Source organism: Sciurus vulgaris (assembly GCF_902686455.1).
Source record: "Sciurus vulgaris genome assembly, chromosome: 1".
Taxonomy (NCBI): Eukaryota; Metazoa; Chordata; class Mammalia; order Rodentia; family Sciuridae; genus Sciurus; species Sciurus vulgaris.
In genome coordinates, this window is record NC_136461.1 from 97957829 (window position 1) to 97985375 (window position 27547).

General features: G+C 39.1%; 1 protein-coding gene across 1 annotated transcript in view; it reads right to left on the reverse strand.

The window, feature by feature from the left end:
- Window positions 1-6482: 6482 nt before the first annotated feature.
- Window positions 6483-27547, reverse strand: part of AKNAD1 (AKNA domain containing 1) — a gene marked incomplete at its 5' end in the record, with an annotated part of 39953 nt that continues 18888 nt past the window's right edge. The window contains 7 exon segments of the mRNA XM_079146106.1: window positions 6483-6870; window positions 7610-7667; window positions 9813-9894; window positions 12114-12215; window positions 12306-12428; window positions 16557-16654; window positions 20434-20582. Coding sequence (XP_079002232.1) covers window positions 6736-6870; window positions 7610-7667; window positions 9813-9894; window positions 12114-12215; window positions 12306-12428; window positions 16557-16654; window positions 20434-20582 — 747 coding nt within the window. The 3' untranslated portion in view covers window positions 6483-6735.

The following is a 27547-nucleotide window of genomic DNA, read 5'->3' on the forward strand; positions in this document are numbered from 1 at the left end:
ATTCATGCATGGGCACAATATTTTTATCTAAATCTTGAAAACCTTCAGAATCTTTGTTTTCTTTATATAGGTACTGCATATAGTCTTATTTTTTGTTGTTCCATTGTGGATTGGAGCCTTCTTCCCTTTTTTTTTTAAGTTGTCAATGGCTCTTTTTTATTTTATTTATTTATATGTGGTGCTGAGTATTGAGCCCAGGGCCTCACACATACCAGTCAAATGCTGTACCACTGAGCCACAACTCCAGCCCTCTTCTGTTCTTTTTAAATAGTTTTTTTTAATATATAGAAATTTTTATTTGTTTTTGAAATTTATTTTTGATATATTATTTTCCTAACTTACAATTTAAGTATTACTAATAAAATAATATTGCAAATGCTTACTTAGTGCTTTCTAACACTAGGCACTGTTGTTGATGTTAAAATACTTGTACAGTTCTAATTTTTTTTCCTCTTTCCACATTTTTTTTGTATGTATGGGGTGGGGTGCCAGAGATTGAACTCAGGGGCACCCGACCTCTGAGCCACATCCCCAACCTCTGTTTTATTTAGAGACAGGGTCTCACTGAGTTGCTTAGTGCCTTACTTTTGCTGAGGTTGCCTTTGAACTCCCGATCCTCCTGCCTCAGCTTCCTGAGCCGCTGGGATCACAGGCATGCACCACTGCACTGGCACCCTCTTTCCAGATTTTTTAATTGGTGTATTGTGGTTATATATAATGATGGGATTTGTTGTTACATATTCATACATGCATACAATGTAACAGTATACCAAGCGTGGTTTATAAGTGCCTGTATTAGGCCATTTAATCCTGTGGGAATAGGTACTACTTGTCATCATCTCCATTTTTTTTCACTGTACCTTTTAATTTTATTTATTTATTTTTATGTGATGCTTAGGATCAAACCCAGTGCCTTACATGTGCTAGACAAGCACTCTATCACCAAACTACAACCCCAGCCCGTTATCTCCATTTTTAATGTGACAAAACTGAGGCATCAAGAGATTTATGTAACTGAATATAGACGTGAATGTGGAAAGTCTTGACATTAATAAACAACCCTTTTCTTTGAATATCTTTGATGAGAATCATATTTTTCCAGTGAGAGAATTGATTTCTGATGTCTTCATTTCACCTGAGAGTCTTGAATGCCTGGGTTACTCTGCCCAGGGTTAGAATCTGTGTGAAATATTTAGACTAATCCAATGCCCAGTGACACATGGAATTGAAAGTAATGCCAGCAAATACTGGCCTATTTATGTATATTTTAAATGTCGAAGATACTTTGTTTACTTAATCTCATAACAAACGTGAAGATAAAAGATGATTTCATAAGCTCTTTGATTCCCCCCCCCGCGTATTAGTAATGATTGGTTCTGATATCAAGTCCGATAAAAAGATTTTGCTACTGCAACTAACTGAAATCATTCACTCATTCACTATCTCTAAAGTGTAGTTGTCTCCTGTTAAAATTCACTTGGTTTATAAAATACAATGGATTCACATTGTTCAACCATATTGGCGAAAAACAAACAAGAAAATTATCTTTATCAATCCTGTTCTTAGGTCGGTGGCATCTACTGCCCCAGGATCACAGCAGCAATTCACAAGGACAGAAAATTCTTGGATTTGAACCCTAGAAGGCTTGGATTCTAGCAGTTTATTGTATAAGATGCGAAGCCTCCATAACTCAGTTCTGCCCTAGGTATTTTGTACCCTTTGTGAGAGTACTGTCATGATGCAAGGATTTCTTCTAAAATTGAAGGAGCAAGAAGTGTTTTCCTCCTACAATAAAATTACTATCAAAATAATTGGGATATTAAATATAAGTATATTCATATTCATAAACATTCATATTTAGTGTAAATTAGGTCTATTTTATATAATTCATTAATAAGATTACAATAGAAAGGAATAACAAAAAGGTGTTTTCTTTTGCATGGTTTAATAATTAACTAAAGTGGATGACCAAAACTTTTTCTTAAAGAGAAACTTTCTTCCAGTAGTCTCATCCTGCTATCCTTCTCGGCAACTTCCAGCAGGCAGAGCACAACTTACTCCTTGGAGTAAGTGCACTATGAAGATTGCCAGCTGTTTGTTTATAGCACCACTTCCCTTAGGCAGTGCTGAGTCCTTTGACTCACAGCAATAGGGATCCAATTTTATTTAATAAGCTGGTTTTTCTTCTTTATTACTGGAACAGAATTAGAAGAAAGTGTGCAAGAACTGACACACAGATGGATGAGAGACAGCCAAGGCTACAGGATCAGTAAATATAAAATTATCCTTATAAATCAGAGCCTGTAACTTTAACAGAACTCCTGATTGGCATTGCCCTATTTCTTAATTTCTTGGATTAGCCACACTGCGGTGATTGCTAGTAATGATTCGCAATCTTCAAAAAGCTGTAAAATTACATTTAGAATATGGTTTAATAAGGTGTAGATGAGCCATGTTTTTAAATACAAATATGATTACATTTGCAAGTTTCTATAAAGGTTGATTTGAAGGATTAGGAATATTCATTAATGGTAGTTATTTCTAACCAGAATTCCATGGACTTGTTTCAGCGTTATCCATGAACTTCTAAAAATTGTGTATATGCATGTATCTCTTTTCTATGGGAGGGCAGAGCATGGGGAAAGGGAAACTCCATATCTTTATTCAGATTCTCACCAAGAGATGACCCCAAAAAAGATTAAGGACTTGCTGGGCACAGTGGCACACTCCTGTAATCCCAGAGATTTGGAAGGCAGGAGGATCACAAGTTCAAGGCCAATCTTGGCAATATAGTGAAACCCTCAGCAAATTAGCAAGACCCTGTCTCAAAAAATAAAAAACTGGAGATATAGCTTAGTGCTAAGGTATCCCTGGATTCAATTCCCACTACCCACCTCCTCAAAAAAGATTAAGGACTAATGAATCATCTAAGAACACTTCAACCAAGTCAGAGAATTATGTTATTACAAATTTGGAGATAGTGATACTTGATATATAAAACACTATCAAGTTATGATTAAACTTAGTTATTTCATAAAGTTAGTAGCCTGTTAGAGCTGCCAGAAAACAAAATTTCAACAAATTGAGTTTAATGATCCAGTTGCCCCTCCTACACACACACCTTTTAGGTGGTACTAGGGATTGAACCTAGGGCCTCACACGTGTTAGGCAAACACTAAGCTACATCCCCAGCCCTGTTTTTATTTTTTTTATTTTATTTATTTATTTTAATTGTAAATCCTTTTTATTTACCAACCTATGAAATCACCAATAATGTTTAAGTATGTTACCCCATGGAATTTAAGGAGTTAAGAGTACTTGATGTTATTTAACAATTAGCATTTTAACTTTGTAAATTCATCAGATGTCTCCGAAAACACATTTGAGTAATCCCATACATGTTAACTCTAATTCACTTATTTGCTTTTTTTTTTTTTGCATTTATGAGTGGGTTTATTTAAATAGTCATAATATGGTTTCAAAAAATATTTTTTGTATTTTTAAGAATACATTATGCAGCATGTCACATAAAAAATATTTTCAATGAAGTTAAAGTTTTTCATACTTTGTTTTTTTTAAATTTATTTTTATTGTAAACAAATGGGATACATGTTTCAGTTTGTACATGGAGTAACAGCATACTATTTGCATATTCATATATTTACATAGAGTAATGATGTTTGATTCATTCCGTTATTTTTTTCCTCCCCCCTACTCCTCCCACCTCTCTTTTCCCTCTATACAGTCCCTCCTTCCTCCATTCTTGCCCCCCTCCCACCCCCCCATTAAGTGTCATCATCCGCTTATCAGTGAGATCATTCCTCTTTTGGATTTTTGAGATCCCTGTTTTTATTTTGAGACAAGGTCTCACTGAGTTGTGCAGTGCTGACCTGGAATTTGTGATCCTCCTGCCTGGCCTCTGTAATAGATGGAATTACAGGTGTGTTCCACTGCATCTGGCTAAAGGGGACTTCCTTATAGTGCCAGCTCGTGTTGATTGGGCCCCTTCTGACTAGTTAATGTGAATCTCCTGGGGTATTTATTTTTAAGCTGGAATAAAAGAGGGGTTTTTATTTGATGAGGGGGTGCTGGGGATTGAACCCAGGGACCTCTACTACTGAGCTACATCCTCAGCCTTTTTTATTTTTAATTTTGAGACAGGGTCTCACTAAGTTGCTGAGGCTGACCTTGAACTTCTAATCCTGCTGCCTCAGCCTTCAAGACGCTGGGATTACAAGCATGTACCACCTCACCCAGGTAAACTGGCACATTTTAAAGTTTAGTTTGACTACATGGCACCTAGCAGGAATGACTTCCATTATAGTTTGGTTTGGTCTAGTACTGGAACATGACACAAAAGGGAGCTATCAAATTTTATGTAACAGAATATATACAACTTAAGCTCCTTTTTCTCTTCATAATACTGCCATAGGTCTCTGCTCTTTTCTTATTGTACTACAGCCTAAAGTAAATTTAGCCACAAAGTCAGAGTTACTTTCCCGTTTGCCTCTCCATTATCTCTTCCAAGGTACCCTAAACTAATTTTCAGGCCCCAAAGTTAAAAATAACCCATTGTCCAGCCGCCTACACAAACAACAGCTGCCTTAGTTGGCACAAAATTCTAAAGTGGGAGTGCATTCAACTCCTTCCTCACTGCTAAGCCAAATTCTAGGGGGTGGGAAACTTGTTGAATGTTAAGAGTGCATGGAAACTTTCCTATGTTCATATATGAATACACAACTAGTGTAACTCCACATCATGTACAACCACAAGAATGGGAAATTATACTCCATGTGTGTATAATATGTCAAAACATATTCTACTGTCATGTATAACTAAAAAGAACAAGTTAAAAATTAGAAAAAAAATTTTAAAAGAGTGCATGAAGTTAGGAGGCTACAGGAGAGGAAGAAAGAGCCTGTAATCTGCTGCTCTATCATTAGAAGGTAACAAATCAGTTTTAAAGAAGCAAGTCAAAAGCTTGCTGTTGTTGGGTGTGGTGATGCATGGCTTTAATCCCAACGGCTCAGGAGTCTGAGGCAGAAGGGTAGAGTTCAAAGCCAGTCTGAGCAATTTAGCAAGGCTCTAAAGCAGCTTAGCAAGACCCTGTCTCTAAATTAAAAAAAAAAAAAAAAAAAAAAATGAGGACGGGGATGTGGCTTAGTAGTTGATTCCCCCTGCGTTCAATCCCCAGTACCAAAAAAAAAAAAAAAAAAAAAAAACTTGCTATAGCATTCTGTGGGGAATGTTAACAAATTTACTTAATTCCTGGTTTGCAGTCTTTTCTTTTTCTAAAATCTCATTAATAACTTTAATTCATAATATAAGCATATTTTAAGAATATCATACAGTACAATAAATAAAGGAAAAGGAAAAGTTCCTTCTCTCCCAAAACTGTTTTATTTCCTAGAAATCATTTAAGAATTTTGTGCATCTTTCCAGCAAATGTGCATACCCTGTAATAAAACATGCACAAATGTGGTCATATTGGATATACTGTTAGGTATCTTTTCTTCATTGTCTGCCTTGCAGATAATCTACCTCTTTTCAGTAGCTGCAGAGTATTATTTATTAATCATCATACAGGGTATTTAAGATTAATTCCCCCTGAAGGTGTTACAGTGATCCAGTGGTCCTTCTTGTACCTGTATGGTAACATATTGTGTGAGTTAACTATAAATTCCAAGTCGTGGAATTGCTGGTCAAAAGATAAGTGCTTTTTGAATCTATAAAATTTGGTAGCTACAGTCCCTGACTTGCAGTATTCTTTCAACTTTATAGTGGTGCAAAATTGATATGTATTCAGTTGAACTTGTACTTCAAATTTTGAATTTTGATCCCTACACCCTCCCCCTTACTAGTGATATGTGGCACAATACTCTACTAATGCTGGCAGTGACAGCCAGCCGCAGCTCCCAGTTAGCTGAACAGCCACAGGGTAAACAACTTACTCTACCATGTATGTGTTATTAAGCAATGACTTTTTTGTTTTGTTTTGTTTTGTTTTTGGTACCAGAGATTGAACCCAGGGATGCTTAACCACTGAACCACATCCCCAGCCCTTTTTTATATTTTATTAGAGATTGGGGTCTCCTTGGGTTGCTTAGGGCCTCACTAAATTGCTGAGGCTGGTTTTGAACTCCCGATCCTCCTGCCTCAGCCTCCCAAGTTGCTGGGATTACAGGCATGAGTCACCTCACCCAGCTAGCAATGATGTGTTTAGTAGGTCAGGTATTTTACATGCATTTTTGACTTGATATTTTCAGTTTACTATAGGTTTATCAGGATGTAACTCCATCATAGTCAAGGATCGTCTGTATTAACAAACTGCCTTCCAAAAAGGCTTCACCAACTTATAATTACATTAACACTGTATGAGAGCACCCATTTCTCCCCATCTTCACTGACACAAAGTCAAACTTTAATTTTTTCCAGACTAATAGGTGAAAGTAAATTTTATTGTTTCATTTTGTTTTCTTTATTATGAGTTAGGAAGGACATAAATTTATTTAATATAAATATTTGTTGGTTGCCTTTGATTTTTTAAGAATCAGAGGTTCTTTTTTACATTTAAATACTTTGTTGACCATTTGTTATGATTTTGGTGTTTCTGTAGAAAATAATCTTTCTAAATTGTGTAATAAGTGAAATACTTTCGGGGGGGCAGATCATTTTCCTTCTTTCTTTTTTTTTTTTTTTTTTTCCATTTTTAATTCTTGGTTGCTTTGTGTTGAACTAGTAGTATTTCAGTTGAGTCCTCCATCTCTGTACCTTGGCAAGATCTTCTGCAATAGCTTTAATCATTTGATCAGTAGTTTTTTTCAAAATGGTTGCTGTCTTTAGGGCATGATCCAAAGCCGAGTTTAAAATCTACAGAGGAAAAGTCCACGTTTTAGTTACATAAATTTACTAATGTTTCTAGTAATTGGCTTCTCTCATTATTAAACATTGCAAGATGGAATTTTTGGAGCATTCAATTTTCCACACAGTTTATTTCTGTTTTTGAGGATTGGTTTCCTAGGAAACCAGTCAGATGGAATATATTTGTTAGGGAAAGGGAGAGAAAAAAAATCAACGTGTGACTGATGAGCATGAATCAGAGGGTGAGGTCAGCAACATGCTGGTTCGTTTTCCCTGTTTCAGAGAAAGAAAAAAGAAAAGTTCTTAGGGGGCATTGAAAGGGCCCTAGTTAGGGGCCATACCACTGAGAGACCACCCAGGGATTCAGCCCACAAATGTGGAACATCTGAAAGTGTCCTGGAGATTAGTGTTACTGGCTTGAAAATAGGAAACTGCTGGCAACCCTAACCACAGTGTCACTGGAACACACTCCAGACCTTCAAGCCTGAGCCAGGGGAATCCTGCAACTTAGGCACCACCCAAAACACTTTCTCCAGGAAATGTCCTTTGGAACCAATTTAGGAATAATACAAACCACATGGCTACTAAGGCCAGCAGGTCTCTAGGTTAGTGCTGAGCACGAAATGCTTTTAACAGAGCATTTTCTGAAATCCCATACTGTAATGACTTAAAAGCTAGTAGTTCTGTGGTCATTAAGACTAAACTTATGAGCTTCAAGAATTCTAGAATTTTTTTTCTAAGTCTTTACCTTAGATTCTGTTTCTTCAGGGCTATTAAAGTCACATAAGGATTTGCTTTCAGGAATCCTGCCGGAGTGAAAAAGGAGTAAAGGTGTTGCAAATCTAAACTGTAGGTAATGAAAGTCTTAAGATTTTTTCCAGAAGGCAAAAGCACATTCATTGATACTTGTGTAAAGTGCCACCCTCAAGTATACCCTTCTGTTCCACTCAGCACTGGTTCAGTAAAAGGCTCTGTGGGGACAAGAGGTTGGAAGGATTCATACATGTGTGTACACATGTAGCACCTTTCATAGCTCTTATGTGACCTATGGGCCAGCCACAAACCACAGCTGAGCTTTGGAACAAGGTTGTTGCCATGATCAGGAGACACGTTCTTCCAAAATTGGCCTCCTTTTTCTTTGGAACAGAAAGACAAGACTCCAAAGAAATTTTTATTTTCTTTTCATTCTTTAGGGGCCAGCCTTATATGCTGAATATTTATAAAACAAATACACATATAAAACTGCCAACTGTAGGCACCTTGGAGAGAGTTTATCCTAGTACCAGTGACCTTATGCAGTAAGGAGGCTGAGGCAGTAGAAAAATAAAAGTAATACCTCTTTAAGTCAATAGGTTCCCCTACACTACTGCACTATAATTATGATTCTGTATCTGAGGGATGGCCCTAAGTCTGCACTGGGTAACTGGAATGCCAGGGCCATGTATTCAGGTTGTACACTACATAACTCTAGGGGGGTTATTCATATAGCATGTGTGAAGGGTACTGCCAGTTGTCATACTTTTCTCAACCATGAGTAAGTAGCCCTGAGACCTGCCACACAGACTTGCCTATCCACCCTTGCATCGTCCCTCTACTAAGCCTTACTTTTGGTACTTACACTTATGAGCAATATCATCTCCAGAAAGTCTTACTTCAGATACTTGTGACCTCAGAACCTCCCTTCATCCCTCTTTCCTTACCAGATTAAACTTAGTTGGTTCTGCTGTTTAGCATATTGGATCTGACCTCCAGAGGAGTGTCAGCCATTCTGCATCATAGAGGCCTCTAGCTAATGAAAAGACTGGGCTGTGGATGGCAGTGTGCATGGTGCAGTGGCAAGAGCATGGGCTTTACCCTGTATCCAATCAGTTATCACTTTCAGTAGTATTAATAACAACTGTCATTTGCTGAGTGCTTTTTATGAACCAGGTATCATTCTCAGTATTTTATATGTATTGACTCAGTCCTCAATGAATTTGGCACTATTATGATTCCCATTTTACATATGGGGAAACAGACACAGAGAAGTCAAAGAGTACAACCAAAATGGAATCCCAAGAAGTCTCCAAAGACCACATTTTTAAACACTACTGTACTATGATGGTGCATAGTACATTCAGACTGAGTTGATCTGATTGCAGAACTTTACTATTAGCCACCCTGCTTGCTATTGGTTCTGCCTCTTGAATGCACACAGTTCTCTCTCTCCGTCACCACCACCCTTTAGTTAGGTGACCATCATCGCACCTGGATAAGTGCATTAGGCTCTTCATTTGGCCTCTGTGCACCACCTTTGGCTCCTCTAATCCATTTCAAAGTGGATTAAAACATTAACAGAACTCTCTTCCTTGGTTTCCCATCATTCCCAGGAGTCTGAAGTCCTTGCTGTAACTGAGTAGCTTCTGTACAACTGGCCCTCTCATCCCTGCAGCCTTTCCTCATCAGGCTTATCTTGTCCCACTTCCCCTCCCTCTTTTGGGCTTTAGCCACACTGTTTCTGAACTTGCCAAAGGCCCTCCCACCTTCAGGAAACTGCTTAGACTGCCATGTTCTTCACCTCAGTCTTCACATCCCCTCGTTAGCTCATTCATACATATCATTTGGAGCGCAGCTTCTGTAAACTCCCCATTCAGTAACTATGTGTTTCCTTCTTGGCATTTTCAAAGACTGGCTTCTCTACAAAAAGAAAGTTCCATGAGAGCAGAGATGGTGGCTGACTTTGTCATTATATTCTCAGCACCTAGCACAACATCCTGCATTTGACACTCAAATAATTTGTTGAATGAATAAGTGAATGATTGAAAAATTAGATAGGCTTAGGTTTGAAACCCAGCTCTACTACTTAGGATCTGATGATCTTGGGTAGGTGGTTAATGCACAGATAAGCATCCTGAATGCATCTAACCAATAGCTAATTTTGTGATTTTTAGTAATAATAAAATAATACTTACTTTCCAGGTGTGGGCTCATGTTCACCTTGAAAGGATTTTGAATTCACTCTCTGGGAACAGATCCGTTTTGGTTTTGGACAAACTGAAAATCATTATCTCTGATTAAATTGAGAGCCTCAAAAATGATCCCCAAAACTGAAATATACTTCATTTGAAAACAAAATGATTCCCAGATGATGGCTGTATATAATTTCCTGAACTTATCAATGTGGATGAAATATTTCATGAAATTTTAATAAATATGTAAATAAAGGGAACACAGAAAACAAGGAATTTTCTATCAAGTATTCTGAATTTATGAAAAGAAATGCAACTTTTAAAAGGAATTTTATTAACAGACAAGAGACCAAGAGTTTAGATTCTCAGGGTGCTTGCTGTGTGACCTGGGCATGTTGTTCAACTTCTGTGACTCAAATACTTTATCTGATAAATGGAGAGATAATAGCTTCCAAGAGGTTGGAAGTGGGCTCCTGAAATCCTCTCTTCAGAGTGAGAATTCTAGGAGTCAAAAACTAGCAATTGTGTTAAGAGATTCTGAGTTGGGCACAGTGGCACACACCTATAACTCCAACAACTTGGGAGGCTGAGGCAGGAGGATCACAAGTTCAAGGCCAGCCTCAGCAACTTAGACCCTGTCTCAAACTAAAAAAAGGCTGGGAATGTAGCTCAGTGGCAAAGTGCCCCTGGGTTCAATCCCCAGTACACCTGCCCCCCAAAAAGAGAATTTAAGACTAAACAGAAAAGAAGAAGAATGTAGGAAAGTCACCATGGAAGATAAGAAGAAAGTCAGAGAAAGGAAGAAGAGACAAGCCATTAGCTAATACTTCCGCTGAGGCCCCTTTGTCTCCATTCTTTCCCTATTTTCTCCTCCTCTTTTTCCTATCTTCCCCACTTTCTCCCTCCAGGTCTCCTGCTGTATTCACTGATGTCTAGTAGCCAGGCTTTTTTTTCCCCCATCCAGGGGGTCCCAATGAACAAGGGAAACTGGGAGAGATTGTCCCTCAGACATGGAAGGCAGGACAGAAGCCAAAAAGTCCAGATTTTAGTCATGCTGACCACCTGGCATTGGGTCATAATGAACAGAGGCACTGATGAGCTCAATTGTAATTTTTGGGAAGTCTCCAAATGTAACTTTGAATTTTGTTGGCAACATAGAAACTCAGAAAGTACCATAGGGTCATCAAGTCCAGTTCTAATCCAGTCCACAGATCTATAACATCAGACAAAGTACTCTGTCTCTCAGATGGGGCTCAAGGCCTGCAATAGCCCACTCTATTTTCTATCAGCTCCAATTACTGGACAGTTCCTTTTAAACACTGGGAAAAAAACTGCCTCCCTGTGACTTCTACCCTCTTAGCCACTGTGTTTACTAAGGGAATTCAGGATCATGTTTCAGTGACTCCGTTGTATTCCTCATATGTGTACTGGAATAATAATTCCCAAGACTGAGGAGATAGATAGTAAAGAACTCTGCTTCTGCAGAGTATTAGTGACTTTCACTTTGAGAGAATACATCTAATTGGAAGATTTGGCAGCTGTTGGTAAGTAGGGGAGCTGATGTCAGTCAGGTAAATGACATTGTTTAGTCTTGGGCACTGGCAATAGTGAAAAATAAGAAACATTCTCCTGGTACTCTCCCCAGGGGAAGACTTCTGAAGGGATGAAGGAAAAGATGTGGCCCCTGTGATAGAATTAGGTGTGACTGTCCCTAAGGTAAAACAAGAAGTATTTTCTTCCCTCGTTCATGTTCCCATGGTACACTTACCACATTTTGTCTTGAACTTTCCTTATGTGCATATAAGTTCCTTTCTCTAATTGGAAACCCCTTGAAAGGGAGGAGCCATGTCTTAGTCATCTTTATAAATAAATGTGGGATTTTAATTTTCTTTAAAGACAGCAAAATTTGGTATTCAAAATTAGCTATAGGATGTCTAAGGAATGCAAAAATGGCCTATTTTTTCTACATGCTGATTTTTAGAATGGATATATTTAAAGATTTAACCACTCTGAATACTGGTGATTATTCAGTCACTTTTTTTAGCAAACATTTATGCTTTGTTACTGATTTGCACTGGTATACAATACTTAATAACTTTCAAAGTCATTTATCACTAGGATTTCTTATTTCCCATCCCCCACTTGTCCTCTTGCCATCCAGGTGTAGGGCTAAATTTGGAAATGTCAGGTGAGTGCAGGAGACTCAGGTAGTAGACTGAAGGGGCAGGGCTCTCTAGGAGGAAGCAGTGGCCAGTGTCACATGGGTGACCCACATAGACAGGATCATGCAGGGGATGTACTTACAAGGTGAAGAATTTTTATTTTCATCTGAAGACTGGACAGAGGTAACTCTTCTGCTATGATTTAAGTAATTCTGTCCTGGGGTATTGTATCTATAATGAAATTCTAAGAAGAAAAAATTAAAAATGCAATTCATTGCTTGGAAACAATAGCTGTCACTACTTAGCCTTTCAGAGGCCCTCAGGTTGGTCTCACCTTTCAGTAGTTCTTTACTGCAGACTCTTTGGGAGTTATGAACCTTATTGCCACAGTCCTCACATTTGTTCCTCTGCGCCCCACTGTCAGAATCAGAACAGAACCTGGGTTCTGTATCAGAACCTGAAAAAACCCAAGTTACACAAAGGAGGCATGAATTTCTTGAGTATAGTCATTAAATGTGGTGTGGAGAGTAGAGTTGTAACACACAGGTTATGCATTAGACACCAGAGTGTTCACCTCCTCAAATGTGTTTCCAAGGGGTGTTAGCATTAGAGTAGCATCTCAGATCCCCTTCTGACAACAGAGATATTTTGGTAAGTGACAGTTCTGATATGAAAGTCTGAAGATGTGTCTAGTACATATATAGATGCATGTAGTAAAGGTCTGTTGAATGAGTGGGTCTGTGGGAATCTGGCCCAGTGAATTAGGCAATCTTGCATCTGTAGTTCTTTTTCTAGACTTGCCCTGATACATCTATATTCTTAAGCTCAGACTCTGCTATGGCCAAGAGCTTGTGTTTTGTCCTCTACACAACTAAAAAGATTTTTCCTCTATGAGGCATTCGTAAGCCCACATGAGAATCTGAGTGATAACTTTGCCCTCTTAGCCTGAGAGGCTAGGTAGCAGTGGAGAGCACATTTCTGGTACAGGTCTAGAACTTGCTGGGCAGTGAAGTCCCTGAGGGAGGGCCAGAGTGTGAAAGCACAGGGCAAGGCAGGGGAGCATTTAAGTATGAATCACAAATGGAATGAGTTTGAAGATCCAAGGTTAAAGCATGATTCTGGTGCTTATTACCTATGATAGTTGAAAATATGTCCACAAATTCCTTGACACTCTCTTAAAAAGATGGAACCTGGGCTGCGGGTGTAGCTCAGTGGTAGAGCACTTGCCTAGCACTCAATTCCCAGCACCACATGGGGAAAAAAAAGGAGCCTAATTCCTTTCTGTGAGGGCTGGCTTTAATGACTCAATTCAAATCAATAAAGCAGTAATAATGGCTTATAGCATCCAAAATGAGACTATAAAAGACATTAAGGCTTCTACCTTGTTTTCTCTCTCTCTCTCTCTCTCTCTCTCTCTCTCTCTCTCTCAGATCACTTGTTCTGGAGGAAGCTGGCTTACCATGTCATGACATGCAAGCAGGGTATTGCAGAGATTCATCTGGCAAGGAGCTGAGATCTCCTGCCAATGGCCATGTGTGTGAACCACTTTGGAAGCAGTTCCTCAAGCTCCAGTTAAGCCTTCAGATGACTGCAGCTCTGGTGAACATTTGACTGCAACCTTGTGTGAGACTGAGCCTGAGCCACCCAGCTAAGCTGCTTCCAAATTCCTAATCCCCAGAAACTGTGAGATAATAGAGATTCATTATTTTAAGCCATTAAGTTCTGGAGTACTTGATTACACAATGATTGATAATCAATACACTAGTTCTTTGACCTTGATAAGCCACTTAATTTCCCTAAGCCTTCATTTCCTTATCTATAAAGATAATTTCTACCTTAGAAGAGTGTTGTAATCACTAAATGACACTATGTCGATGGCTCTCAAACTTTTAATTTTGGAATCCTTTACACTTAAAATTGAGGACATTACACAGTGTGTAATCTATGTGGGTATTTTTAAGAACCCACCACATAATATATACAAGTTTATATACCTGAAGTTAAATATATCCCTTTGATTTGGAGTAGAGCTATCATATAACTTCAGTCAACTGTGGATGAATTGGTAGAAGTGTCTTGATAAATAAATTGCCAATCATTTCTATATTCAGATTTCCCAAGACTGAATGGATGCTTCTGGGTTTTATTTTGTTTTGTTTTGTTTTGTTTTCAGAGCTTTAAACTGATACATTTTTTTTAAAAGAAATTATTTTGTCATTTAAAATAATAAGAGTTAAGGCCAGACACAGTGGCCCATGCCTATAACCCCAGTAGCTTGGGAGATTAAGGCAGGAGGATTGAGAGTTCAAAGCCAGCCTCAGCAAAAGAAAGGCACTAAGCAACTCAGTGAGACTCTGTCACTGAATAAAATACAAAATAGGCTAGGGATATGGCTCAGTGGCCAAGTGCCCCTCAATTCAATCCCTGGTACTGCCCCCTACCCCAAAATAATAAGAGTTAGGCTTGGGATTATAGCTCAGTGGTAGAGCTCTTGCCTAGCACATGTGAGACACTGGGATTAATCCTCAGCACAACATAAAAATAAACAAACTAGATCTCACTGATAAGCAGATGATAACACATAATGGGGGGTGGGAGGAGTTAGTGTTAGGGTTAGGGTTAGGGAGGGGTGCAAGAATGGAGGAAGGAAGGACTGTATAGAGGGAAAAGAGGGGTGGGAGGGGTGTGGGGGAAGGGAAAAATAAATAAATAAACTAAAGGCATTGCTCCCATCTACAACCAAGAACAATTTAAAATAATAATCATATTAAGGGCTGAGGTTGTAGCTGAGTGGTAGAATACCTGCTTAACATGTAAGAGACCCTAGGTTCAATCCCTAGCATCACCAGAAATAACAATAAGCAGAGCTCTGTGGCTCAAGTCCATAGTCACAGCTGTTTGGGAGGCTGAGGCAGGAAAATAAGTGAACCCAGCTGTTCAAGGCCAGCCAGAGTTATACAGCAAGACTGTATCTCTAAAAAATAAATAAATAAAATAATAGATTCATGTTAACAAAATAACATCTTTTTAATAAAAATAACTATGTTCCAAATATTTTAGAAATAAGGGCTGGGTATATAACTCAGTTGGTAGAGTGCTTGCCTTGAGCACACACAAGGCCCTGAGTTCAATCCCCAGCACCACACACACACACACACAAAAAATAGAATTAAGAAGAGTACTGTTATTATCTTTTTTGGCAAGTTATCTTTGTCTGACTTAACAACAGGTAGCTGAATTCCACAGTTGCATCTCCGTCAATCTGTGGCAACATTGGCCTTGCTGGAAAAAGGGAAGACCTCATCACCTCTCTGAAAGAATTTTAGGGGCCCTCAGATCACACTTTGAAACCCCTACTCTGTTAAAACACCTGGTATAAGTGTTCAATCCATGAGACCTATTATTTGGAAATGTACCATTATAGAGAGGCCAGCTTAGAACCAAGTGTGACCTAATAGTATGGAGCTGAAGGCAACAGGGTGTGTGATTGCAAGGCAGTCACACCAGCCATCTGGCCTCCAGCTTCCTCACATTTGGGGTCCAATGACAGTCGGGCTCCAGCAGCGATGTTCAAACTCAGGAATTGCCTGAGCTGGCAGGCCTCTGGCCCCACTTCTTTATTCACCAGGCCAGTTCTGCCAGGGAATGTTTCTCTGCTTACACTAACCTGGGCAAAAGGATCTTATGACTAAAATCATTGAATTCCACCTACTTGTAAGGACCTCTGGGTCTCCTGCCAGTTCTAACTTTATTTGCTTCTATGAAATATGTTTGAACAAGTCAGCAGCAACCCCCACGTGACTGTTAACCTTATCAGGTACAATTATGGGTCATGCTGGGCAAAAGATGGACAGATCGACCAGGTCACTGGAGTCTTATGATTTCAGCTAGAAACAGGTGTTGGCACTTCACCCTACTTAACCACATCTTTTTTCCCACATTTTTATTGATGCCTTATAGTTGTACACAGTGGTGGGATTTACTGTTCATATTCATACATGCACACAATATAACAATATAATTTGGCCAGTATCAATCCATAGTATTTCCCCTTTCCCTCTCCTCTTCCTTCCCCCTGAACCCTTTCCTCTGTCCTACTGATCTCCCTTTGATTTTCAAGAGATTCCCCCCACCTTCCTTTTGCTCTTTTTGCTCTAGCTTCCACATCTGAGAGAACACAAATGACCCTTGATTTGCTGAGTTTGACTTATTTTACTTAACATAATGTTTCCAAGTTCCATTCATTTTCCTGCAAATGACATGATGTCATTTTTCTTTATAGCTGAATAAAACTCCATTGTGTATACATACCACATTTAAAAAATCCATTCATCTGTTGATGGACACCTAGACTGATTTGGCTATTGTGAATTGTGCTGCTATGAACATGCTAATCACATCTTTTAAAAACCTACTAAATTAATGATTCGTCACATTTTGGAAAAAAAGAAAAAAATAACATACAACACCTTAGTGTAGAGCAATGCTATTGCAGTGGCAGATAGCAAGCTGCAGCAGTGAGCAGAACCCCTAATGTGAAGGACACCAAAGGCTGAGCACCCTTAGCCGCAGCCCCTGAACTCACCGTGAATTGAATGTTGGTGCAGTGCCCTTTCATGAATGACGATTGAAAACCTTCCACAGTCGATCTGTCTGTGGTCTTTTTTCTCCATTTTTTGCTTCCTAAAAGGTGCACAATATCCCATAAACTTTTAGTACATTTCTAATAGAGAAAGGAAAAGTACTAGTAAACTACAATGTTAAATATATCAGAGCCTGGAACAATGTTGGAGTGGCCAGTCCTTCTCAACACAGAGATCCCCTCTGCCCTCCTGGTTGAGAACTTCCCTATGAGAAATTGTTCAAAGCATAATTTGGTCTGATAAGAATATATTTACAAAACATTAAAAATAAATATTTTATTCCATAAAGGATAATACTTAATCATCATATACACATACACAAATAGAAACTTGAAGTATGGAAATATAAAAATTGTTTTCCTCATATTTATGCCTCAAAATCAATTCTTATCTGGGAAAGAAGGTATGCTATACCTCAGCACTGGGTCACATGGCTTTGGCTCTTTAAGGACAAACTGAATGTATCCAAGAAGTCCAGCAAAGTGGGGTTTGACAGAGTGTGGAGCTAAAAGCTGTGGGAGGTTGGAATTAATTTTAGTTTTCCAAGGCCACAAGGGGGCGTCAGAAAGAAGGAACTACAATTAGCATTTGTCAGGAGACTTCTCTGACCTATCTGTAGTTTTGGCCTCCCTTCTCCAAAGAAATTCTAACTTCTCCAAAGGAATTCTAATGAATAGCAGTTTTTAACAAAGCTCTTGCTCAGCCACTGGGATGCAGTAGTCCTCAGGGAAAGTTGCTCATTCTTGGTGTGGCACCTTGCGGAGATGTCCTGGCACAGTGAGAGGTCCAGGCCTGGGTAGGAGGAGGAGGCGTTGCTGAGCGAAGGCACACATGTTGGCCCTGCTGCTGGTGGAGGGGATGCAGGGCTTGGGTCTGGGGCTGGTGGGATTGGGCTGGGAAGCCAGGCCCCTTCCCTCCTCTTGGAAAAACATGCTCTCCTCCTGAGTCACACATTTTCTCACACCTCATTTTCTGTCTCCACCCTCTGCCTCTGGGCCATTTGAACATCAGCTCTCCAAAGTGGAAAACTTGGATCTCACTCAAGGGAGTGCAGTCCAACATATGACTTCCATTTTTCTACTACTTTTTAAATCCTTTGTGTACTGAAATCTTCTGGTCAAACCTAATGGCCAAGGACAGTTCTCCTTGAGAAGGCAGTTTTTCAACAAGACAAAGTAACTAAAGCATTCTGTTAAATTCCTGTGGCACTGTACCACTGAGCTGCATCCCCAACCCTTTTTATTTTGTATCTTGAGACAGGATCTCGCTATGTTGCTGAGGCTGGCTTTGAACTAGCAATCCACTGCCTCGGTCTCTAGAGTCATGGTGCACCTCCAGCCTAACTGAAATCCAAATTTTTGTGCCAGAAATACCATAAAGGAATGTACATTTTAGGCTTAGTGGTATTTATATTTAGGTAAATAATATATATGTAGAGAAAAAATATGTATTTTTTTTTTACAAATGCCCTGTAAACTGTATGTACGTGAGCAAACTTCATAAAGAACACATGCCATCAGAGGGTGATCTAATCTAACAGAGTGAAGAATATACAGCTCTTCCTACAATTAATAACACTTTGGGTTTTATACAGTTTACCAAGATTTCATTTCATAGGTTATGTCTATCTCCTCATCACTCCCCAGCAGTGTATTCACTATTTGATTTTACACTTGCTTGTGCTTTTCTTTTCCATCTTGTCCATTATAAATAAAAGAGCACATTTAGTCTGGACAATTGGTTCCTGTCTTGTTATTTACATGGTTCTGTAGGATCTAGACTAAGAATTCAGAAGAGAAACATTTAGTACCTCGAGTCCTTAATCACAATGTTTTTTTAAATATCAAAGCATTTTTATTATACTTAAAGCTTTTTTAAAAATCCAAAATCCAGACTGATTCAACAAACAAAAATTGTAGGCCTAGGATGACTTGGTGAGCAAGCTTCATTACTGCCCCTTGTATTTAAAGGAGAGCTCAAAGCTGATGATTGGCATGGTGGTTTGGAGTCATGGTCTGTGCCAGACGAAACATGGTAATTTTTAGCACAGATTCCATGCTGTTTCTTTTTGTAGTGTTGGAAACTCAATAAAACACTTATGACAAGTGCCCATTCCCGTGGTGCAATGCTTTCTAACAGGAAACCTCAGTCTTTCCGACCTTGTCATCTGCTTCTATTAGAGTTCATTATGCACTTGTAATAGTTGTTGCTTAATAGCCACTCCCTCCATAACTGTTGACCTTTCAAAGGTAAGTTAGCCAAGCTTTGGCTGAATCCATAGTAAGCTGGAAAGGGGCACCTGTCACTAACTCATAGATGCTACAAATGATTCAGAAGCCTCATGATTGGTCCAATCAATGTTTAAATCATTAAAGAGTTCTCCTTTGTTTTGTTTTGGTTTGGTTTTTTTTATTTTGTAGTGCTAGGTATGGAACTCAGGGCCTTGCACATGCTAGGCACGTGCCCTATCACAAGGATTTCTCCTTAGGATATTACATGATTTCCGGCTTGTTAGATCTGGAAGAGTTCTTGCTTAGGGAGGAAGTTAGCCCTGAGAAAAGAGGGATGAGGCTTGCTTCCAGTAGACTGGGGTGTGGCAGGGGGACACAGGTAGGACCCAAAAAGGAAGACTTTTGCTTATAAAGAGAGCAATGACAGGGAGCTGATCTATGTGGTAGATGATTCCCCCATCGGGGCAATATGCCAGTAACCTACAAGACCACTCTCCTTGTTCTGTAGCCATGATTCTTCACCAAGGGTGCTTATCAGAATCACCTGGGGAGACTGAACATGCTCTGCCTATCAGAGCTCTGCTCCTGGTGATGCTGAGACAATGGGGGTGGTGTGCAGGGGCATGTGAATTAGTTTAGAAACTCCCCAGCTATGTTGATGTTCTCTAGGTAAAGAACCACTGCTAGAAGATTTGTAAGTTGAGAAGGAAGTGGGCTTTGTGCCCACCCTGAGATCCCTGCTTCTATAACTAGTCAGTGGCTTTGTAACAGGGACTTAGGAAGAGTACCTTTGCTAAAAGCAGGGACTCTTTACCTAGACCTGTAGCTGCCCTGTGGGTAACAGAAAGCAGGATCAAGCCTGGCCTCCCTGCCTTCATTCTGCATCTGTCTCCTCTGCTAACTGAAACTTTGGGTCAGGTCTCTGGTCAGCTCTATACATAGGCATGTTAATCATAAGGCATGCCCATACAAAATCTAGTAATGCGAGGTTTCTTAACCCTAAATTTACCTAACTGATCTCGTACTCCTTCAAGACTGCGACCAGATTTGCAGGGAGATTTGTAGCATCCTATTTCAGACCCCTGGAGTGGGGACTGGAAGTCTCCCATCTTTGCACCCATTCAGGATCACAGGTCTGATAAACATCCTGAGCGACAAGTGGAAATTGCCCCCTTGAGTGATAAAGATATTTTTGGAAACACAATACAGAAAAATGCAGTGGAATGATCAACGAGACCATGGTTTGACCTGCTTAATTAAGCAGACCTCTCGCCCACTGCCCTAGTTCTTCCTCTATTTAAACCTAAAGCTCCTATCAGCACCCCATTGGCAGTGCTGAGACACTGGATCTCACTTTGCCTTCCCAACATGGCTTTATTGATTAAGGTTTCTTTTCCTGCTTTCCACTATTACCTTTTCTGTTCAATTTTAGGGGGTGGGTGACAGGACCTGGTTAGTTGGGACTCTGAAGTCAGGCCTCTGGCCTAGAATGCCAATAACAGCTTCAGTAAGCTGTCACCCACTGTTACTGGTGGTCCCAGGACCACCTCCTACCCATCCTGGGAATGTAGCAGTAAGAAACCCTCACCATTCAAGGAGCCGGCTGCAGAAGGCACAGCTTGAACTGGGTGTCAGCATCTGTGCACATTTCTGCCTTCCCCTGGTGCTGCTGGGGTCCTCCTGCATCACAAAACACACACAGATGTGGTATGAGGGAGGATGTGACTCATCATAGGGCTGCAGCCCAGCCTAGCATGCTTGCTCAGACCCAGCTGAACTTGCCACATCAGGATGGGGGACATTCACATACACATTTCTTTACAGACTGAGAAGCAGAGGCCCAGGGAGATCAGGAAGGAAAAAAAGAGCCTGGCCTTAGTTCTAATGTCTCTCAGTGTAGTCTCAGCCTCTCATGGCTTGGGCTTAGAGAACCGAGTCTCTAACCCTGGCTGGCCTTCTCTTCTCCAAACAGATTTTAAAACCTGGGGTACAGATGAGAAGACACTCTCCCTCTTTTTTCCCCACTTAGTTTCAAATTATTTCATCATCCACCAGAGGATGAACAAACTTTGGAAGATAATTTTATTTTTGTTTTTATTTTATTTTTGCAGTGCTGGAGATGGAATCCAGGGTGAATGCTAGGCAAGCACTCTATCACTGAGCTACACCCCAGCCTGGAAGGTAATTTTAAAATCTTACCAATCCAATCACGGTTAGTAGAGCAGTAAAAACTTCTCCAAAGAAATCTACTCAACTATAAATTAAAATGAACAAGGTTTAGGGACTGCTCAGAGCCTTAAAGGATTGATTCTATGTCTTTACATCTTTTGTGTGTGTGTGTGCTTGGGATCAAACCCAGGGCCTCGCAAATTCTAGAATGCTAGGCGAACACTCTACCAAGTGAGTTACATCCCCAGCCCTACACGTCACTTTTTAACACAAACAATTGCACTACTGAACAGAAAGGGCTAAGGCCACCCACTGTGTATTTCTGACTATGGTCTTACCTTCTGCGTAAACAGAAAATCAGTGTACTTTTTCCACCATTACAAACAACGCTGGCATAAGCATCATTAAACACATCTTTTTCCACATTTTGAATTACTTCCTGAGGAAACATCTGGGCCAAAGGTTGTGAACATGTTTGCGTGATGATACATTTTGCTGAACTGCTTTCCACAAAGGTTCCATGGATTGCATAGCCACCAACAATGTGGATGGCCCAGTTCGACCACACCTTTCTCAGTACCAGGAATGGTCACTTGAAAATGTATTTGTTAATTTAAGGAGGGGGACAAGTTGTGTTAATTAGGATCTCCTCCGTTGTTAAAGAAGACACACATTTCCCCATATACTTATTCATTGGTTGCATTTCTCCTTGTGTCTTTTCAGTTCATATCTTTTGCCCATTGACTTTTTTGGGGGGCTTCATTATCCTTTTATTGATAGAAACAACTACAGTATTAAATTGATTGTTTATTATGTGCCTTAGATAGTATTTATTACTTATCATCCTGGCATGTTGTCTCTATTTAAAGACGAATAATCTGAGGCTCAGACAATTTAAGCAATTTGGCAAGGTCACATAGGGTACCTGAGCTGGGGTTGAACCTTTACCATGTGACTCATTTGCTCCTGTTCCTAACCCCAATTCTGTCACATTGTGCATTTGTCAGAGCACTTGATAGGATACCAATCTGAACACTGAACATTCTTTGTTTTTCATATATTCCCAGTTTTTTGTCTTTAAAAATTTGTGATCTCAGTTTTCCTAATGTAAGTTAAATTTTCATGTTGTCAAAGAGGAACTGAAAATGGCCAATAAACAAATAAAAATAGATTGAATTTCACAAATAGTACAAACAAATCAGATTGAGGGGTGATGGTACACGCCTGTAATCCCAGCAGTTCAGGAGGCTGAGGCAGGAGGATCACAAGTTTGAGGCCAGCCTCAGCAATTTAGCAAGGCCTAAGCAACTTAGGGAGACCCTGTCTCAAAATAAAACATAAAATAAAATAAGAAGGACTGGGGATATGGCTCAGTGGTTAAGTGCCTCTTGGCTCAATCTCTGGTACCAAAAAAAAAAAAAAAAAAAAAAACCAGATTGAAACAATAAGATACCCATTTTCACTCACTGCTTTAGCAAAGGTTAGAAAAATGACATTGAAGTGAGCTCAAGTTGGAGACACTGATATTCCCATGTACTAGCAAAGTGGGGGCTACTAACAGCCACCTTTCACAATGGTTTGAACCATTAACTGCAATATTAGGATTTTATTCTCAGGAAATAATCAACTATGGACAAAAAAAAAAAGTTTCAAGTAATACAATGTTACCTGAAACCACGTTTATAATATCAAAGAACTGGGGAAAAAAAAAAAAAAAAAAACTCAATGTCCATCATGAGACCGTTTAAATAAATCAGGATACATCCACATAGGGAAATGGACCCATGGTGATGCTGATACAGTAGGTGAGGTGGAGGCATATACATTGCTTTAAAAGCTCATTAAATGAAGCTGTAGAGCTGAGCATGGTAATGCACGCCTGGAATAGCAGCTACTTGGGAGGTTGAGGCAGGAGGATCCAAGGTGAAGGTCAGCTTGGGCAACTGAGATCCTTTTAAAAAAAAAAATGTCTGAGAATATAGATGAGTGGTAGAGTGCTTGCCTAGAAGGCTCAAGGCCCTGGATTCAATCCCCATTACTGTTTAAAAAAAAAAAAAAGTAGGTTTATTCTCAAGTGACATGGAGAGATGTCCACTCTCATGTTCTTGGATAGGCAGAATTAATATTAACAAAATGGCCATACTACCAAAAGTGCTAATCAGATTCAATGCAATTCCCATCAAAATTCCAATATTGTTCTTCATAGAAATAGAAAAAGCAGTCATGAAATTCATCTGGCCACAGCACTCCTTCTCAAGAAAAGTGAATCAGGAGACATCAAAATCCCAGACCTTAAATTATACTACAGAGTTACAGTAACAAAAGCAGCATGGTATTGACACCGAAACAGGCACATCCCACCATCATGTACATCCCTAAGAATGGGTCCTAACTAGAAAAAGATATATTCCATGCTTGTACAATTTTATCAAAATGAATTTCATTGTCATGTATAACTTTTAAAAGAACCAAGAAAAAAGAAAGAAAAAACAAGATCTGTTGATGATTCCTACACACAGTGAAGTTGAATAAGCCCTCATTTAGGTCCAGGTACCTCAATCAAGTTTCTCCTGAGAACTTGAAGAATGGGAAACGTTAGCAATCCCCACAATCACCAACCCTAACACCCAGTGTGCCAATTAGTCCAAGAGCTTGGGATGGGGAATGTAGCTTAGTGTAATAGCAGAAATTTAGCAAAGGAGAGGTGCTGGGTACAATGCCTAGCAGTGTGCAGGTGCATACGCACACAAAATCGGGTGATCTGGATGATGCCAATTTCAGAGTCACATTCAGCACCAGCACTGGTTTTAATTAAGGAACCAACAGAACCAAGTCAGTATTCTATTGAAGGATGTTACCCTGGAATCAAAAGACAGACTTTTGGCCTTTTGATCTGACTGGTCCCGGGTAGCCTCAACCCTGCTTCACCTGTTTAGGTAAAGAGTTTGTTTCTTTTTTTTTTTTTTTTTAATTGAAATCTTTTTTATTTTTACAGACTGCGTTTTGATTCATTGTACACAAATGGGGTACAATGTTTCATTTCTATGGTTGTACACAATGTAGATTAACACCATTCATATAATCATACATATACATAGGGTAATACTGTCTGTTTCATTCTACTATCTTTCTGTCCTCCACCCCCTTCCACCCCTTTTTCCTCTACACCATCCAAAGTTCCTTCATTCTTCTCTTCCCCCCGCCACACCCCTTCATTATATATTGTCAGGTACTTATCAGAGAAAACATTTGGCCTTTGGTTTTATGGGCTTGGCCCATTTCACTTAGCATGATATTTTCCAGCTTCATCCATTTACCAGCAAATGCCTTAATTCTATTCTTCTTTATGACCGAGTAATATTCATTGTGTATATATACCACAGTTTCTTTATCCATTCGTCAATTGAAGGGCATCTAGCTTGGTTCCACAATCTAGCTATTGTGAATTGAGCTGCTATGAACATTGATGTGGCTGCATCACTGTAGTGTGCTGACTTTAAGTCCTTTGGGTATAAACTGAGGAGTGGGATAGCTGGGTCAAATGGTGAGTCCATTCCAAGCTTTCTGAGGAATCTCCATACTGCTTTCCAGAGTGGCTACACCAATTTGCAACTCCACCAGCAATGTGTGAGTGTGCCTTTTTCCCCACATCCACACCAACACTTATTATTGCTTGTGTTCTTGATAACAGTCATTCTAATTGGAGTGAGATGAAATCTTAAGGTGGTTTTAATTTGCATTTCTCTAATTACTAGGGATGATGAGCACTTTTTCATATATTTGTTGATAACCTGTATATATTCCTCTGTGAAGTGTCTGCCCATTCCTTAGCCCATTTATTAATTGGGTTCTTTGTATTTTGGGTGTAAAGTTTTTAAGTTCTTTATAAACTTTGGAGATGAGTGCTCTGTCTGAAGAGTGTTTAGAAAAGATTTTTCTCATACTCTCTAGGCTCTCTTTTCACATTATTGATTGTTTCCTGTGCTGAGAAAAAACTTTTTAGTTTGAATCTATTCCATTTATTGATTCTTGCTTTTATTTCTTGCACTATGGGGTCTTGTTAAGGAAGTCTGGTCCTAAGCCAATGTGATGGAGATTCGGGCCTACATTTTCTTCTATTTCTTCTATGACCTTGGTGAAGGGTCTCAGGTCTAATTCCTAGATCCTTGATCCATTTTGAGTTGAGTTTTGTAGCTGGTGAGAACTAGGGGTTTAATTTCATTTTACTGCATATGGATTTCCAGTTTTGCCAGCACCATTTGTTGAAGAGGCTATCTTTTCTCCATTGTAAGTTTTTGCCACCTTTGTCTAGTATGAGATTACTGTACTTATGTGGGTATGTCTCCGTGTCCTCTATCCTGTACCATTAGTCTACCTGTCTATTTTGGTGCCAATACCATGCCGTTTTTGTTACTGTTGCTCTATAGTAGAGCTTAAGGTCTGGTATTGTGATACCTCCTGCATCACTCTTCCTTGCTTTGGCTATTATGAGTCTTTTGTTCTTCCAGATGAATTTCATGGTTGCTTTTTCTGTTTCTATGAGAAATGTCATAGGGATTTTAATTGGAATTGCATTAAATCTGTATAGCACCTTTGGAAGTATGGCCATTTTGATAATATTAATTCTGCCTATCCAAGAACATGGGAGGTCTTTCCATCTTCTAAGGTCTTCTTCAATTTCTTTCTTCAATGTTTTGTAGTTTTCATTGTAGAGATCTTTCACCTCTTTGATTAGATTGATTCCCAAGTATTTTTTTTTTTAGGCTATTTCAAATGGAGTTGTTTCCCTCATTTCCCTTTTAAATGTTTCATTGCTTATGTATAAAAATGCTTTAGGTTTATGTGTGTTGATTTTATATCCTGCTATTCTGCCGAATTCATTTATGAGGTCTAGAAGTTTTCTGGAGGAGTTTTTTGGATCCTCTAAGTAGAGAATCATGTCATCAAAAAGTAGTGACAGCTTGAGTTCTTCTTTTCCTATTTGTATCCCTTTAATATCTTTAGTCTGTCTAATTGCTCTGGCTAGTATTTCAAGAATGATGTTGAAAAGAAGTGGTGAAAGAGGGCATCCCTGTCTTGTTCCAGTTTTTAAAGGGAATGCTTTCAGTTTTTCTCCATTAAGAATGATGTTGGCCTTGGGTTTAGCATAAATAGCCTTTACAATGTTGAGGTATGTTCCTACTATCCCTACTTTTTCTAATGTTTTGAGCATGAAGGGGTATTATATTTTGTCCAATGCATTTTCTGCATCAGTTGAAATAACCATATGAATCTTAGTCTTAAGTCTATTGACATAATGGATTACATTTATTGATTTATGGATGTTGAACCAATCTTGCATTCCTGGGATGAACTTCACTTGATTGTGGTGCACTATCTTCTTGATATGTTTTTGGATATGGTTTGCCAGGATTTTCTTAAGGACTTTTGTGTCTATATTCATCTAGGATATTGGTCTAAAATTTTCTTTCCCTGATGTGTCTTTGTCTGTTTTGGGTATGAGGGTGATATTAGGCTTCATAGAATGAGTTTGGTAGGGTTCCCTCTTTTTCTGTTTCCTGGAATACTTTGAGAACTATTGGAATGAGTTCTTCTTTGAAGGTCTTGTAGAACTTGGCTGAGAATCCATCTGGTCTTGGGCTTTTCTTGGTCGGTAGGCTTTTGATGGCTCCTTCTATTTCATTGCTTGATATTGATCTGTTTAAATTATTTATGTCCTCCTGGTTCAGTTTGGGAGGATCATATATCTCTAGAAATTTGTCAATGTCTTCAGTATTTTCTATTTTGTTGGAATATAGATTTTCAAAGTAGCTTCTCATTATGTTATGTATCTCAGTGGTGTCTGTCATGATATTTCCTTTTTAATCATGAATTTGAGTAATTTGAGTTTTCTCTTTCCTTCTCTTTGTTAGTGTGGCTAAGGGTTTGTCTATTCTGTTTACTTTTTCAAAGAACCGACTTTTTGTTTTGTCAATTTTTTGTATTGTTTCTTTTGTTTCAATTTCATTGATTTCAGCTCTGATTTTAATTATTTCCTGTCTTCTACTACTTTTGGTATTGTTCTGTTCTTCTTTTTCTAGGGCTTTGAGCTGTAATGTTAGGTCATTTAGTTGTTAACTTTTTTTTTTTCTTGAATGCGCTCCATGCAATGAATTTTCCTCTTAGTACTGCTTTCATAGTGTCCCAGAGATTTTGATATGTTATATTGCCATTCTCATTGACCTCTAAGAATTTTTTTATCTCCTCCCTGATGTTTTCTGTTATCCATGCTTCATTCAATAGCATATTATTTAGTCTCCAGGTGTTGGAGTAATTTGTGTTTTTTATTTTGGCATTGATTGCTAATTTCATTCCATTATGACCTGATAGAACACAAGGTAGTATCTCTATTTTTTTTGCATTTACTAAGGGCTGCTTTGTGGCATAACATATGGTCTATTTTCGAGAAGGTTCCATGTGCTACTGAGAGGAAAGTGAATTCACTCATTGATGGATGCAATATTCTATATATGTCTGTTAAGTCTACGTTATTG